Genomic DNA, 15,585 nt, shown 5'->3' on the forward strand with positions numbered 1-15,585 from the left:
TTGCTAAATGTGTTCGTTGGCGAACATAAATCGTCTTTGATTGAGGAGGTCATCATAGCAACAGCTAAGCGATTGCCGTCTGTATCAGACATCAACAAAAACAAAATTACTGTAATTAACTTTATTTGTCACGCCATTACACGAATGTAACGTTATCTAAAAAAAAAATCCTCCAGATTTGTTTAATAAGTTTACGCTTAGTGTCTATTTGCGCGAGATGAAGCTCAACTGACTGCGCCCAGAAAAATGACTGACAGAAATAGTTTTTAAAAAGTTCAGCTGCCTGAAAGCCGTTTAATGATTGGCTCACTAGTGCAAACCACTCGCTAACAGCGCTAAAGTAAGAACAATACTTCACTAAAAAGCTCTGGAGAGAAAACAACCGTGGAAAAAAGTCAAAGCGGGGTGAAAATAGCGCATGATCGGCGGCTTACCTGCGGCTGCAGCGCAAGCGAGAGCAGGACAATCACGCTCCAGTGCGGTCCGCGCTTTACACCCCTTATCATCGCCCTACCAGCACTCTTCCTGACCGTCCTCGATCTCTCCCAGGAGTGCCAACTCTTTCGGTCTCTATCCATTCTCATAGCAGACATTTGCGCACTTGTTCTGTGCGTCCTTAACAGCCTTTCCCTGTTTGGTGACGCTTTCTTTATACTGTCCATGTGTCCATCGTGAAGACACAGCGTGAAAACGAGCAAAGTAAATGTGTTACAGGTGAATGATAAAACCACAGAGATCTTTCCACACTCCGAGTTCAGGGTGCTTCCTCCTCCTCCTCCTCCTCCTCCTCCTACTCTAGCTCTTCCTCCTTCACCTGCTACAGTTAAGAAGCTTTGAATGTTCGACCTGCCGACCTGACTTGAACTTTCATGCCATTTACTTTCCCACTCACTTAAAGCAGCTCTTTTCTTTCACGTCAGCCGGATAGGCTTTGCCGATGCCATACCAAATAAAGCGTTGCAAAGGGCGAGCCTTCACAACGGAGAGCGAGACTGCGCATCACTGTGGGAAGCACTAGAGGGGGTGTCCTCCGCCTGGGAATATCCGTCACCTGTCTCTAACTTAAGAATCAGATTTGTCTGTTTTACAAACTTAATAGCTTGGAAATTATGTCTATATTATTTTCATGTATTTTTCAGGAGTGCTGCTGTTAACCCAAAAGTCCACTACTGTAACACTAATAGAAAACGTTATGAAAATCAGTGTCTGAATTTATTGTGGTAATCAAGTAAACGGTCCATTTTGAAATATTAGCCTACATTCAAAAAATGAGTCATTAATAAATGAAATAAAACTGGAATCAAATACACGTAGCACAAATTAGATACTTATGCTAACTACTCTAAAGGAACACATCACAAGATGAGTGTTAAAGTCTGATTCTGTGCTTTGAGTCCAGCAGAAATGCATTGTTACAAAATTGTGACCTTTTAACAATTTTCCCATTAGATGATGATAAGATCTGCAAGTACAAGAAAAAGCAGCCCTGCTTCTTTTCTTTCTTTCTTTGTAAGATGGACATAGAGACTTTAAGAGTTAGTCCACTCAAAAATGAAAATCCTGTCATTTACTCAACCTCATGTTGTTCTTCATTTGTGTTTTGAAGATAACAAAAGTCTGATGGATTTGAACTACAAGAGGGTTACTAAATGATAATTATGATGATGATTTCCCTGAAAAAAAAATAAGCTTTTTCTTTTAAGTTACTGCATGTTCATCTGAAATGTGAGTGGCTTTTTTTCAGTGGCACATGACATTAAATTTCTTGGATGAACAGACTTCTATTCTGGAATGTTATGCTTTTATTAAGACATGGACATTATAAAACAATTTTTACTATTAACTGTTGTAAATTCTTCCTCAAATTTCTATGCAGTGCTAAAAGTGGAAATTATGCCAATGAGTGTTGAAGATTATCCCCGTAATGTGATGTAAAACATTTAAAAATGTTTTACTCTCAAGAGTGTAAAAAGCTTCATTTTTTTTTGTTTTAATAATACAGCACAGTAAGGCAGTGACATTTATTAAAATCACATTCTGAAGGAGAAGAAACTGCTTACAATTTAGATTTGTATTTATCTGGATATTTGATTTTAAAATAAACGTACAAATTTGTTAAAAACCAAAAGATTTAGTGATAATTTGTGATAATTAAATCATATATATATATACTATTGAAAACAGAATTATTTATTTTTTTTTTACTTTCATATCTATAAAATTGGGGGTTTGGGGTAAAACCTTTATTTTATCTTTATATATTAAAATCATATATTATATATTATATATAATACACTTAAACCACAACCATCAACCAACAACTCAGCAGGTCATATAATGCTGATTTCCAAACTTGACAGACAAACTGGATAAACTGACAGCTGTTCAGCTGCTTATTACTGTACAACCTTCATGGTCTTTATGCATACATATGATACATTTGCTTAAAATAATTCAGCACATCTCAACAAAAAGACCAGTTTCTGGATCCCATCTATTTTTAAACAATTTTACAGTTTATAAATGACAGAGAAAGACCCATTCTCTTATTATTACCACAAACAAGATCACTCCGATTCTACAATTCTATACCAGTACCTTTTTATGAAGTCATAGTATAGTTATCATTTCTAACAAAATAAATTGTGAAACTACGCTATCCTGTAATGCACTGGTCTGGAAATTCTCAGTAGGGCTTCTTTTCATTGTGTACTCCACTGGGCAGTTCTGGAATAATAGCTCTCAAGCTTCACTTAATCTCTGAGCATGATCAAAGTGCTGCGGCACCAATTAAAAGACCCCGTCAGAGGCCAGACAATAGACAGACAGAGGCTGTTACATTCAATACTCATGCACTTTGACATTACCTCCAGCTTGTTATCACATCATAGGCTAAAGGTGGAAGTGGCATGCTTTATCTGACTTAATCATTAGGTCGATGGGTGAGGACAAAGCACCAAACCTAGAACCCCCCTCTTTTTCAGAGGTTTGGACGCCAAATAGTGTTTGTGGGACCCTATTGCACCCAAAATGACTACGGATGTTTGAACATTTCACAAAGATGGAATATTTTTGTGTTTACAGTAAGATTATTGAGGACCACACACGTTGCGTGTGTGTAGTCTGCAGTTCAAAAGACGTCGCTGAAGAAAAACATGAAAAATGAAATGGTTTAATTTCTGGGAGTCTTTTTTATAGAAATAACAGTTGAAAAGTCGGTTTGTTTACTTGTTTTTATAGGGGTTTTGACCACTTTTCAGCTGACCAGACATCATTTTAAACCAGGTCAACCGGATATCTGGAAATTAAACGCATTAGCCGAATGCATATCGGCATCATTTCGCTGCTTTCCAGACCTCCATAAAGAGGACCAGTGAACTTTCCACTGTGTAGGCAACTGAGGCAGTTACTACCAAACAAAAGCCTCCGCTTTATGCTGAAAAAAGTATAATAAGCCGATTTTATTGACCCGATCCTGTTTCCTCCCCCCGTTCGCGACGGGAAGGAGTAGCTGCTGACGCGCACTAACATCCATGGAAACCGGTTATTTCCCAAAAGTAGAGTGACCCGTGGTCAGAACATAGGCATGATCGGCGGCTTCCTGCGGCTGCATTAGCATAGACATCACGCTCCAGACCCCCGACTTTACAACCCCCTTTCAATCGCTCTACCATCTTTCTTCCTGACCGACTCCTCGATCTCTCCCAGGAGTGCCAACTCTTTCGGTCTCTATCCATTCTCATAGCAGACATTTGCGCACTTGTTCTGTGCGTCCTTAACACCCTTTCCCTGTTTTGTGACGCTTTCTTTATACTGTCCATGTGTCCATCGTGAAGACACAGCGTGAAAACGAGCAAAGTAAATGTGTTACAGGTGAATGATAAAACCACAGAGATCTTTCCACACTCCGAGTTCAGGGTGCTTCCTCCTCCTCCTCCTCTAGCTCTTCCTCCTTCCACCTGCTACAGTTAAGAAGCTTTGAATGTTCGACCTGCCGACCTGACTTGAACTTTCATGCCATTTACTTTCCCACTCACTTAAAGCAGCTCTTTTCTTTCACGTCAGCCGGATAGGCTTTGCCGATGCCATACCAAAATAAAGCGTTGCAAAGGGTGAGCGATGAGAGCGAGACTGCGCATCACTGTGGGAAGCACTAGAGGGTGTGTCCTCCGCCTGGGAATATCCGTCACCTGTCTCTAACTTGAATCAGATTTGTCTGTTACAAACTTAAGTAGCTTGGAAACTTATGTCTATATTATTTTCATGTATTTTCAGGAGTGCTGCTGTTAACCCAAAGTCCACTACTGTAACACTAATAGAAAACGTATGAAAATCAGTGTCTGAATTTATTGTGGTAATCAAGTAAACGTCCATTTCAAATATTAGCCTACATTCAAAAATGAGTCATTAATAAATGAAATAAAACTGGAAACAAATACACGTAGCACAAATAGATAAACATGCTAACTACTCTAAAAACACATCACAAGATGAGTGTTAAAGTCATTCTGTGCTTTGAGTCCAGCAGAAATGCATTGTTACAAAATTGTGACCTTTTAACAATTTTCCCATTAGATGATGATAAGATCTGCAAGTACAAGAAAAAGCAGCCCTGCTTCTTTACATACTTTAATAGTAAGACCAACAAAAAAACAAAATCCTGTCATTTACTCCACCTCATGTTGTTCTTCATTTGTGTTTTGAAGATAACAAAAGTCTGATGGATTTGAACTACAAGAGGGTTACTAAATGATAATTATGATGATGATTTCCCTGAAAAAAATAAGCTTTTTCTTTTCTTTTAAGTTACTGCATGTTCATCTGAAATGTGAGTGGCTTTTTTCAGTGGCACATGACATTAAATTTCTTGGATGAACATTCTATTCTGGAATGTTATGCTTTTATTAAGACATGCCGTTATAAAGCAATTTTTACTATTAACTGTTGTAAATTCTTCCTCAAATTTCTATGCAGTGCTAAAAGTGGAAATTAGGCCACTGAGTGTTGAAGATTTCCCCGTGATGTAATAAACATTTAAAAATGTTTGACTCTCAAGAGTGTAAAAAGCTTCATTTTTTTTCCAAACAGTAATTCAGTGACATTTATTAAAATCACATTCTGAAGGAGAAGAAACTGCTTACAATTTAGATTTGTATTTATCTGGATATTTGATTTTAAAATATGTACAAATTTGTTAAACCAAATAGATTTAGTGATAATTTGTGATAATTATATATATATATATATGGTTGAAAGTGATTTTTTTTTTTTTTTTACTTTCATATCTTAAAATTGGGGTTTGGGGTAAAACCTTTATTTATATATTATATCTTTATATTTCACTTACACCTTCTACCATCACCTCAGGAGGGTGCTGATCATATAATGCTGATTTCCAAACTGGATAAACTGATGCTGTTCAGCTGCTTATTACTGTACAACACTTCATGGTCTTTATGCATACATATGATACATAAAGGTTAATCTCAACAGTTTAACATCCCATCTATTTTTAAACAATTATACAGTTTATAAATGACAGAGAAAGACCCATTCTCTGCCATACCACAAACAAGATCACTCCGATTCTACAATTCTATACCAGTCCTTTTTATGAAGTCATAGTATAGTTATCATTTCTAACAAATAAATTGTGAAACTACGCTATCCTGTAATGCACTGGTCTGGAAATTCTCAGTAGGGCTTCTTTTCATGTGTACTCCCATGGCAGTTCTGGAATAATAGCTCTCAAGCTTCACTTAATCTCTGAGCATGATCAAAGTGCTGCGGCACCAATTAAAAGACCCCGTCAGAGGCCAGACAATAGACAGACAGAGGCTGTTACATTCAATACTCATGCACTTTGACATTACCTCCAGCTTGTTATCACATCATAGGCTAAAGGTGGAAGTGGCATGCTTTATCTGACTTAATCATTAGGTCGATGGGTGAGGACAAAGCAATAAACCTAGAACCCCCTTCTTTTTCAGAGGTTTGGACGCCAAATAGTGTTTGTGGGACCCTATTGCACCCAAAATGACTACGGATGTTTGAACATTTCACAAAGATGGAATATTTTTGTGTTTACAGTAAGATTATTGAGGACCACACACGTTGCGTGTGTGTAGTCTGCAGTTCAACACTGCTGAAGAAAAACATGAAAAATGAAATGGTTTAATTTCTGGAGTCTTTTTTATAGAAATAACAGTGACTAGTCTGGTTTGTTTACTTGTTTTATAGGGGTTTTGACCACTTTTCAGCTGACCAGGCATCATTTTAAACCAGGTCAACCGGATATCTGGAAATTAAACGCATAGCCTGCATATCGGCATCATTTCGCTGCTTTCCAGACCTCCATAAAGAGGACCAGTGAACTTTCCACTGTGTAGGCAATGGAGGCAGTTACTACAACACAAAGCCTCCGCTTTATGCTGAAAAATATAATAAGCCGATTTTATTGACCCGATCCTGTTTCCTCCCCCATTCGCGACGGGATGGAGCAGCTGCTGACGCGCACATCCATGGAAACCGGTTATTTCCCAAAAGTAGAGTGACCCGTGGTCAGAACAGAGGGCTCTTAAACTCCGGCTGCGATTAGCATAGAGTGGCGCTGACCCCGACTCAACTGAATTTTAATCGCTCTCCATCTTTATTCCTACTGACTCTAAAGCCGCGCTGAGAGAGCTGATGTTCAGAGATAATGACATCATTTATGCATCCGTTCGAATTTTCAGCTGTTGGCGGGAATTACCTGTACGGCTGTGTTCTGACGAAGTATTTTCGTCAGTACTTCAAAGACAAACTACCAGCAGTGACAGATAATCTTTTGACTCCTCCTAAACCGATAAAACTTAATATTTTTCCTGTCTGCTACGTGACGAGTGGCATTCAAGTAACAAACGTTTCCAGAAAAAGCAAAGGCAGCCTTTATGTTGCGCAGAGAACCAATCCGCCCCTGAGAAGAATGGGAACAGGTAACGTTAGGCTACTAACCTTAAAACCTACCGTACAACCGTGAACACTACAACAGTAAATGTCTCCATCTGCTGGACTCATTGTGAAAAAGAGCCAGTCCCTCTGGACTCACTGAACAATTAGAACATCCTCATATTTGCTCATAATCTGGCACGGAAATAAAGTAATACATAATAAACTAAACCTACACAGTTAGTCACCAAGTTCTAGGCTCAAACGCATAACGGCTCATCTTGGAGGTAGGTTTGCTGGCGTAGGACAAGGCACAGTGATGTAGTTTTCTCGAACTAGTCAACCTGTTGCTTGGTCGGATGATCAGCGTGGGGACAGCTGTGTCCCACACATTGCTGGCATAAGAAGTGTCTGTTCTGGGAGTCAAAGGGGGCAGTGTTGGTGGACAACTAACTGCTAGGCATGATGCCAATTGCACGAGACACACACACAGCACCAGCAGTAGTTAAGGTCAGGTTTTTCTCAAGGCAAAACAGTGGAGTGTGCAGAAGCTTGGGAAAACTGCAGAAGAATGCACGAAAAAAAAAACGGATCTAGTCATTTAGGTCACAACACAAGGCAGACCCTTTTATACAGCTGAGAGTCCAGAGTCCTTCAAATTTAATGAAAGAGTAAATTACCTCTTATACAATACTCACAAATACTCCCAGGCCATAAGAGGCTCATTTACCTTCCACAGAAATCACTTGAGATTAAAGAGAGTGAATGTATGAACTCAAACGCATTGCCATAAAACATCCTTTACTTCTGAGTTCCCAAATTGGGGGTTCACAAGTTTATGCAAAGCTAGTAATAAATTAAATAAAAATGGTGTGACTGCCAAACAAATGTTTGGGAATCCCTGATATAACTGATTCCATCTTGACACCATTCATTTTATTACAAAGTAAAATGTTTTTCATTCACTCATAATTTTGTGGTTATAGAGTTGAGTTTGAGTAACACGCAAACATGGGGGAAGAAATAAATTAATTCGTTATCAGACTTAAGACTTGAAATATGAAGATCAATAAATCAATGCATCACCTACAAAGACTTATGTAGACATGATTGAGCCTGCTTATGCTTGATTTTTGAGTGTTTGATGTCAAAGGAATGATCATCCCCACGTTTCCCTGCCCAAAAGCCAATTTGGACGTAGACGGTCACTGAGATGAGAAGATCCCCTGAGCTTGCTGGCTTCTACTGCAAAAGGATGAGAGACTGACAAGGACACGTAACAAGGACTGGCGCTGGAAAATGTGGTCACACACTAAAGAAAGACAGACTCATGGCCGACATCCTTATGAACTATATGGTGAAGTATCAGGGGAAATCTTGACTGCTATTTTAGGATGAGCTGAATTACTTCTAAAAGCTTGTGAACAAGAACAAGTGTCATCCCCAGCCCAGATGGTGGATCAGCACCTAGAAAGGACCTCTACAGCCCTGAAAGACAGCAGAGACCAGGGACTAGAGCCCCAGAGACAGATCCCCTGTAAAGACCTTGTCTCAGACGACCACCGGGACAAGAACCACAGGAAACAGATGATTCTTCTGCACAACCTGACTTTGCTGCAGCCTGGAATTGAACTGCTGGTTTCGTCTGGTCAGAGGAGAACTGGGCCCCCCGGGACTGAGCCTGGTTTCTCCCCAAGGTTTTTTTCTCAATTCTGTCACTGATGGAGTTTTGGTTCCTTGCCGCTGTTGCCTCTGGCTTGCTTAGTTGGGGACACTTCATTTACAGCGATATCGTTGACTTGATTTCAAATTATTGCACAGATACCATTTAAACTGAACTGAGCTGCATGATGACATCACACTGCCTTTAACTGTCATTTTGTATTATTGACACACTGTTTTCCTAATTAATGATGAAAAAGTAGACTGAAACAGTAAATTAAATACAAAAAAAAGAAACAAAAATCAACCAGTTAATGAACAAGAACAAGTGTCATGAAAAAGTAGACTGAAACAGTAAATTGTTGTCAGGAAATAGAAACTGATGTGGCCCAGTTCAGTTTCATAAAGACACACACAAACAAAAAGTTAGGGGTCAGTGAGAATTCTTTTGAATGATTCTCCCCAAGGCTGTATTTATTTGTGTGTGTGTGTGTATATATATATATATATATATATATATATATAAATAAATCTATATATATATATATATAAATAAATAAAAATAAATTAATAGTGAAATATTAATTTAAACCTGGTCTATTTTAATACATTGTAAACTAATTATTCGTCATGGCATTAATACAGTCTTCAGTACCTCTTGATCTTTCATAAATCATTCTAATAAGCCAATTTCACACACATATAAAAAAAATGTTCCTAATTTCAAAATTTGAAAATTTTTGCGCCACTTAATTTTTTGTGGAAATAGTGACGGATCTTTTTTTTTATTTTTATTTTTTAATGAGATTCAGCATTCATTGGAACTCTTCTGTAAAATTATAAATATCTTCACTGTTAATTTCAATGCACCTTTTCTGTATAAAAGTATTTTTTTAAAATAGAAGTTATTTTAAACAGTTTTTATTCCATTTCAAATAAACACAGTCTTGGGAAACATAAAAGACTTTCAAAAATATATAATGAATGAATGCATTTCATAAAAGACAATAATTGCGTGGCTCTACTCTAGCTGCATGTGAACAGCCCACTACTCAAATCGAACAAATCTCAAGCCCCATGTGAAGGGAAAAAACAAGCAGAAAGCACATGTAAATCATTGTGATTTAATAAAAACAAAGCTCCAGGTACAATGTCTGGGAACCAGACTCTGGGTGCAATGCTTCTGAAGACATAATTGGAATAAAAAAAAAAAAAAAAAAAAAAACCTGCATACTTACAAACTCACAAAAGCCGACCATCTCAGAAAAGGGAATAAAAGTTAAAAGAATAAGTGGAGGAGGGGGAGGGGGTAAACCTTTCCATTCACTCCTTACCTTCCATTGTGCAGTACAAATCTAGCGGGAACAGCAAGGCAAGTCACATCAAATAAAAACTTACATTTCATCTCTGGACTTTTGAGTGGTGTGCATGTAATCTATTCACAGCCATTAAACAGCCTGTACTGTTCCAAGTGGATTCTAAACGCAGGCCTGTGTATAACTGTCATTTGTCATACAAGCTGCATGTACATGAGTGTTATTTCTTTGCAAATGAGATTTTCATTGCATTGCTCTGTGTGATCTTAAAGCCTTGCAAAGCTTCTCTGGCTGCACCCGCCTGCACCTCATTATCAAACTCCACAAAGGCGATGTCGTGACGTCCAGGGACAAGACGGACTTCTTTGAATCCGGGAAACCTATGAGAAGAATGCGACATCATAAGTGGCAAAAGATGATCAAATATTTTAAAATGACTTTATCAGCACCCCACTGAACACGGTTCAAAAGCATTTCTGAACGAAACTAACAAACACTCACCAGCATAAAAACAAAGACATCATTAGCCTCCTCTTCTCCACAGGGAGATTGGTGAGAAACAGGATGTGGTTGGGAGGGTTTTCTGACACCTGCAGACAAAATGTTATTATTCATAGTGATGCGCTGAAATTTCTGCAAACGAAAATATTCAGTCAAAACAGTTGTGGAGTGCTGAAATCCTTGACTAAAATGGTGAAGTTTAATTAGCGCTTCTCCAATGACATTTTTTGTCAGTGTGTCAGTGTTCATTACACACACTACAAAAGGTAAACATGTGAATGTAGATGCTTAGACTGGATTGACAGTATTTTTGCATTTTTAAAACTGTAAAAGTAATGAAATACTGTGGACTTTTTTTTTTCCACACACCTACCAACCAATAATTGAAATAAACAGTGTGCTTTGTTATTTACTAATATGAAAAAAAGCCTGCACTTTCAAATTCCAACAAACTGTACCAATCAGATCCTCCACTTTACTTCGTTTTAGTGTGAAATAAACATGAAAACAAGCAAGTATAAATGTTTCAACAAAGAATTCTTACTCCTTTGTGTTGTGTGCAATTTCTGGACTGGTTCAAGGAACAAATATAAATAAATAAAATAATAATTTTATATAACCAAAAATGAATGAAATTGACAAAACCATAACCAAAAACAGAAACAAAATCTAATCTAATAGTTCCGAACAGAACGCTTATTTGAAATGGCCATTAACTGGTTAACTATTTTATCATTCCGTTTAGTATTTTTTTTAATTTTGCAATCTTCCAATCATGAATTCAAATAGTATGGCCTATGCAAATGTTGACACATCCAACAAATGAAAAGCCCGCGCTCAGCTGTAAATTCATCATAGGTAAGTCACAATGGCAATGCTACAAAATTAATTTTTCCAAGTACATGTCATGAAGCGTCAAGCATTAGGCCTGCATTTAAGTGAAAATGAATGGCAGGTAATATGCAGCTTGTTGTGTGTTTTGAAAACAGCGAAAATTGCAGGAGAGTGTAGAACATGGATTGACACACAATGTCACTCAATTGCAGTGCTTCGGTGAATGGAGAAAAGAGATTAAAACTATATCCATAAAAATAAATATATAGGCCTATACACAAGATATTTCACTTAAATCATTAACAGATTAAAGCGAAAGAAAAGAAAAAAAAATTGCATTGTGTGCAATTTCTAGAGTTTCGGTTCACTGTGATTTGCTCCAAAGTTCACGGAAAGGAAACCGAGACAGCAGAAAGCGGCATCCTGCTTGTTTTCTTTATTATGCAAAAGCTTTACAGTTTTGAATGATGTCTTGCTTCTATCTGTATGACCATAAATTACGGAATAACAGTTTCCTTTCTTAGAAAGGAAAACAATGCAGTGATTGGGCCTGCGCCTCATGCACACACACAGCATATTTTTGCTAACTTTATATCACAGCTTGTTCATTATCAAAATAAAATATTTAAAGAAACATAAAAAGTTACACTGATCAATTTAAATAGTCCGTAGTACAATCTGTGCCATTCAGCGTTTCCACCACCTCATTGTGCTGTTATAGCCTTTGTGAAGGATGATTAAAATTACTTCGTTTTGGCTTGACCTAAATACTGCTTACCTCAGAGGATTTGTTGTGGACAGAAGGGAACTAAAATAACCTTTAGCTGTGTTTATAATGCTTGTAAATGTTTTGCTTTATTTACCAGTATTTTAGCCTACATTATTTCTGAATGCAATAATAAAATGCGATTTACGACTTTCCTCTCAAACCGCAATTTTATACAAGTAGCATTATTTTTTATTTATCGTTTTGCATTCAGCGAACATTTACAAATATCTTGAAAAAAAAAAAAAAAAAAAAACACCTTAAAGTGTTGAGTTTTTCCTTTTGTTTAATGCATTTGGCCAAAATCTTGTTATAAAAGATGATGCGGTCTATGACAAGACATAACATATCAGAACAAGATTCTCTCCGTTTTACTTAACGTACTTAATTTTTTTTTTTTGTTTGTTTTTATTATTAACCGGTATCTTTTTTTCTACTCAAAACAAAATTCAAAACACCAACAATACATAAAGAAAACATAAAAAAAAAATTAAAAATACTTACTCTACTAAGCCTTGGTTTATATATATATATACACCCAGAATCTTATTTCATTATTAAAATTGATTAATATACACCCAGAATCTTAAAACATAATAAAAATTAACTAATTAATAACAAAATAATATAAATAATCAATAATATATATATATACACCCAGAATCTTATTTCATTATTAAAATTGATTAATTGGTAACTAATTAAGATTAATATTCTATACATTATTAATAGCAAAATGTATATAATAGGGTTGGGGGATGTCTACCAAAAATAGGTGATACTGTGCACGTGTCGAGCTCGTCCGTCCATAGTGGAGTATACTTTTAAAAGCTTTTGTTGCTGTTTTTGTATGCTTCGTTTAGCTCATCTAGCCTATAATTCGTTTGCCATTTTTTGCACAATAAAATATGCCACTGTTTAAATTATGTTCACTGAACTGTTTTGAATTTAATTTGTATTGTGATGAGGAACAACTTCATTATAAAGCATGCATTGCACTGGGCGATACAGTGTGATTAATTAGGATGTATTTTGCAGGTGGGGGGATATCACGATGGTGGCTCAACATTGTGATGTCTGTCAGCAATCGGTGATGGATGATGGCATCATCTATTTGTCCAACCATAGTACATAAACTTAATATAGTCTCCATTCCAGTTTTATTACATACCTGCTGTGGCATCTGGCCAGGCATTTGTCCTGGCATCATCTGACCTGGAGGCATCTGCCCAGGTGCCATACCGGGAGGAGGCATCATACCAGGCGGAGGCATGTAGGGAGGCTGACCAGGCATTGGCATCATGCGAGGGGCTTGGCTCAGGGGTGGCATTCCCTGTAAATGACCAATAAATGAATCATATCAAAAACAGCCTGAGAATAGACCATAATAGAGTCTGACATACTAACAGGCATGGCTGCAGGTACTCCGGCCATAGCAGCAGAAGCCTTTTTCCCAGCACCTGCATCAGGCGCTTTAGGCTTTTTCTTCTCTTTCTTACGGTCTCGCTCCACATATGTGCCCTTCATTTTTGCAATGATATCGGAGTCCTGCTTTGCATACTGAATGCGCTGTGAATAGATTTTAAGAGCATTTTAGCTCAGTTTAAACATTTCTTGTCTTAAAAACATCATCTTAAAAGTATTAGTAGTAGGAGTGTGTATATATAAATCACAGATCTTACCATAGGTTTATCATAAAAGGGGAAGCCTTGCATAGATCGGAGTGCGCTGGAAGCACTGTTGACTTCCTTGAAGATCACAAAGGCCTGGCCCCTCATCTTCAGTGTAGGGGAGACAAGAATGTCCAGAATTTGTCCAAACTGGGAGAATATAGCATACAAGGACTTCTTCAGTTCTGTTAAAAGAAGAGGCAAGGGTCGCAACATGAACAACACAAAATCGTTTGATTAAAAACAAACAGAACCATACCATCTTTTTTGATCTTTTCATTCAAGTTGTTGATGTAAATAGTGTGATTTAACCGCATCTCCTGGTTCGTCATGACTCTGGAATGAAAAACACAGATATTAATCCCAACGTGCAGAATAATAATAATAAATAAAAACTCTTACTGAGCACATGACAGAAATAATATGTTAACATAAAAGTCTTCAAGAAGAAAGAAATACGTTTGTTTTAAATGAAATTGCGCTTTAAATCCGTGAATGACTGACCTGGCGCGTTGGGAGCTAACGTTAGAGAGTTCGCTTATCAATTAATTTAATCACTAATTACAATTTTACTATTCGAAGAAACGCTCATTTTGATCAAATATGCAAAAAAATAATAATAAGAGGAAGAAAAAGATAAACAGTATTAATAAAAAGAACACATTTAGACACATTTACTCACAATTATCACGCGAGCTTCAGCCAACCACACACTTCAATAAAAAAAAAAAACTCAGAAAACACAAAAAGAACGTGCAACTTCCGCGTGAAAACCCGCCTATTTAAGAATTCGACGTAAGCTGCTGGTCTCCCGGCGAACCTGCCGATTGGTTGTCTGTCCAGCGCACCCGACTACCAAACCTTTTCTCATTGGCTATTATAGAGACGAGCGGGCCATTCTGTGAACCGATTGGTGCGTTGGTCGTGTTACGCTGTTTTCTGTCCGGCTGTCACGTCGTTGAATGGGAATAAATTGAAATTATCTATTAATGCATATTTTATACAGTGTACACAGCGAATATGGCATAAACATTCTGACACTTATTGGCCTTGACAATACATCTCCACATCTCTTTTTTTTCTGCCCCCCTTTCTTCATTATATTCATTAATTAATGGATAATTCATCACTTCTATTATATGTATCTTCATATGTGGTCTTGTGACCTTATGAATGGCGACTCATCTTTTATTTCATCACAGTCTTTTTTTTGGATTACTGTTTTCTGAAACATTTTATTATTATTATTATTATTTTATTTGATAATTTTACCTCCTGGCCTCTTTTTGTTTCATTCACTGTTTTCTGAATTAACTATTCTTAATTTAATTTAATTTTATTTTATTTCCAGACCTCTCAACTGCCAACTTTGTTTGCAAGTGCTAACATAATCAAATAAAACATGATACAAAGACACATATTCATAGTCATGTGCACTACACTGTTTAATGAATGACATCTGTTCAGACAGACTGTAGTTGTGTTCCTGACAGCTCTGGCACAGATATGACGAGGATTTGAATCATGAGCCCTGTCTACGCAATGGCCACAAAGCCCACTGGGCAGTCATCTCAGGTGAGACTAAAGAAAGTTATGTCTTAAAGTTATATGATGAAACAATACTTCAGTCGAACAATATCTGTCTCTATCCAGGTCTATTCTTAGGCTTTAGAGAGGGGTGCGTGGGCAGTGAACACTTCCACCCTGACCTCACTCTTCCCTGGCCGCACCTCTCTCAGAATGAATCCGTCTCTTGGCTGAACGATGACATTAAAGAGGTGTTTGTTCTGTCTGAGCAGGGGAAGAGTCTACGCTTGAGCTGGTAACACAGCAAGTCAACTCATCCTGTATTTTCAGTTCTCGTCCACCAGGTGTCCTTATAGTTTAGGTGATTCTAAATGTGATAAAG

The 15,585-nt window shown here is 37.3% G+C and overlaps 2 protein-coding genes across 2 annotated transcripts in view; both read right to left on the reverse strand.

Moving 5' to 3' along the window:
- The window catches only part of LOC109109492 (protein jagged-1b-like), a 45,729-nt gene extending 44,928 nt beyond the window's left edge, over positions 1 to 801 (reverse strand). The window contains exon 1 of the mRNA XM_042775084.1: positions 435 to 801. Coding sequence (XP_042631018.1) covers positions 435 to 662 — 228 coding nt within the window. The 5' untranslated portion in view covers positions 663 to 801. The remainder of the gene's footprint in view (positions 1 to 434) is intronic.
- An 8,896-nt stretch (positions 802 to 9,697) lies between these two features.
- Positions 9,698 to 14,508, reverse strand: LOC109110225 (U1 small nuclear ribonucleoprotein A-like). The gene is made up of 7 exons (XM_019123266.2): positions 14,359 to 14,508; positions 13,936 to 14,012; positions 13,689 to 13,861; positions 13,414 to 13,575; positions 13,178 to 13,339; positions 10,407 to 10,495; positions 9,698 to 10,285 (listed from the first exon to the last, which is right to left on the reverse strand). Exons 2-7 carry the CDS (start codon positions 14,006 to 14,008, stop codon positions 10,126 to 10,128), a joined length of 819 nt encoding a protein of 272 aa, XP_018978811.2. The 5' UTR covers positions 14,009 to 14,012; positions 14,359 to 14,508; the 3' UTR covers positions 9,698 to 10,125.
- Between the last annotated feature and the right edge of the window lie 1,077 nt (positions 14,509 to 15,585).

The sequence above is a fragment of the Cyprinus carpio genome, chromosome A18, assembly GCF_018340385.1.
Source record: "Cyprinus carpio isolate SPL01 chromosome A18, ASM1834038v1, whole genome shotgun sequence".
Lineage (NCBI taxonomy): Eukaryota > Metazoa > Chordata > Actinopteri > Cypriniformes > Cyprinidae > Cyprinus > Cyprinus carpio.

What these genes read in the sequence shown, in the direction of transcription:
- LOC109110225 (XM_019123266.2), bottom strand. Translation starts at nt 14,008, where the DNA reads ATGACGAACCAGGAGATGCGGTTAAATCACACTATTTACATCAACAAC. An exon ending in CCTTTTATGATAAACCTATG is followed by an intron (nt 13,576 to 13,688) that starts GTAAGATCTGTG and finishes ATCTATTCACAG; the next exon opens with CGCATTCAGTATGCAAAGCA. An exon ending in ATGTCTTTGTTTTTATGCTG is followed by an intron (nt 10,286 to 10,406) that starts GTGAGTGTTTGT and finishes TTCTTCTCATAG; the next exon opens with GTTTCCCGGATTCAAAGAAG.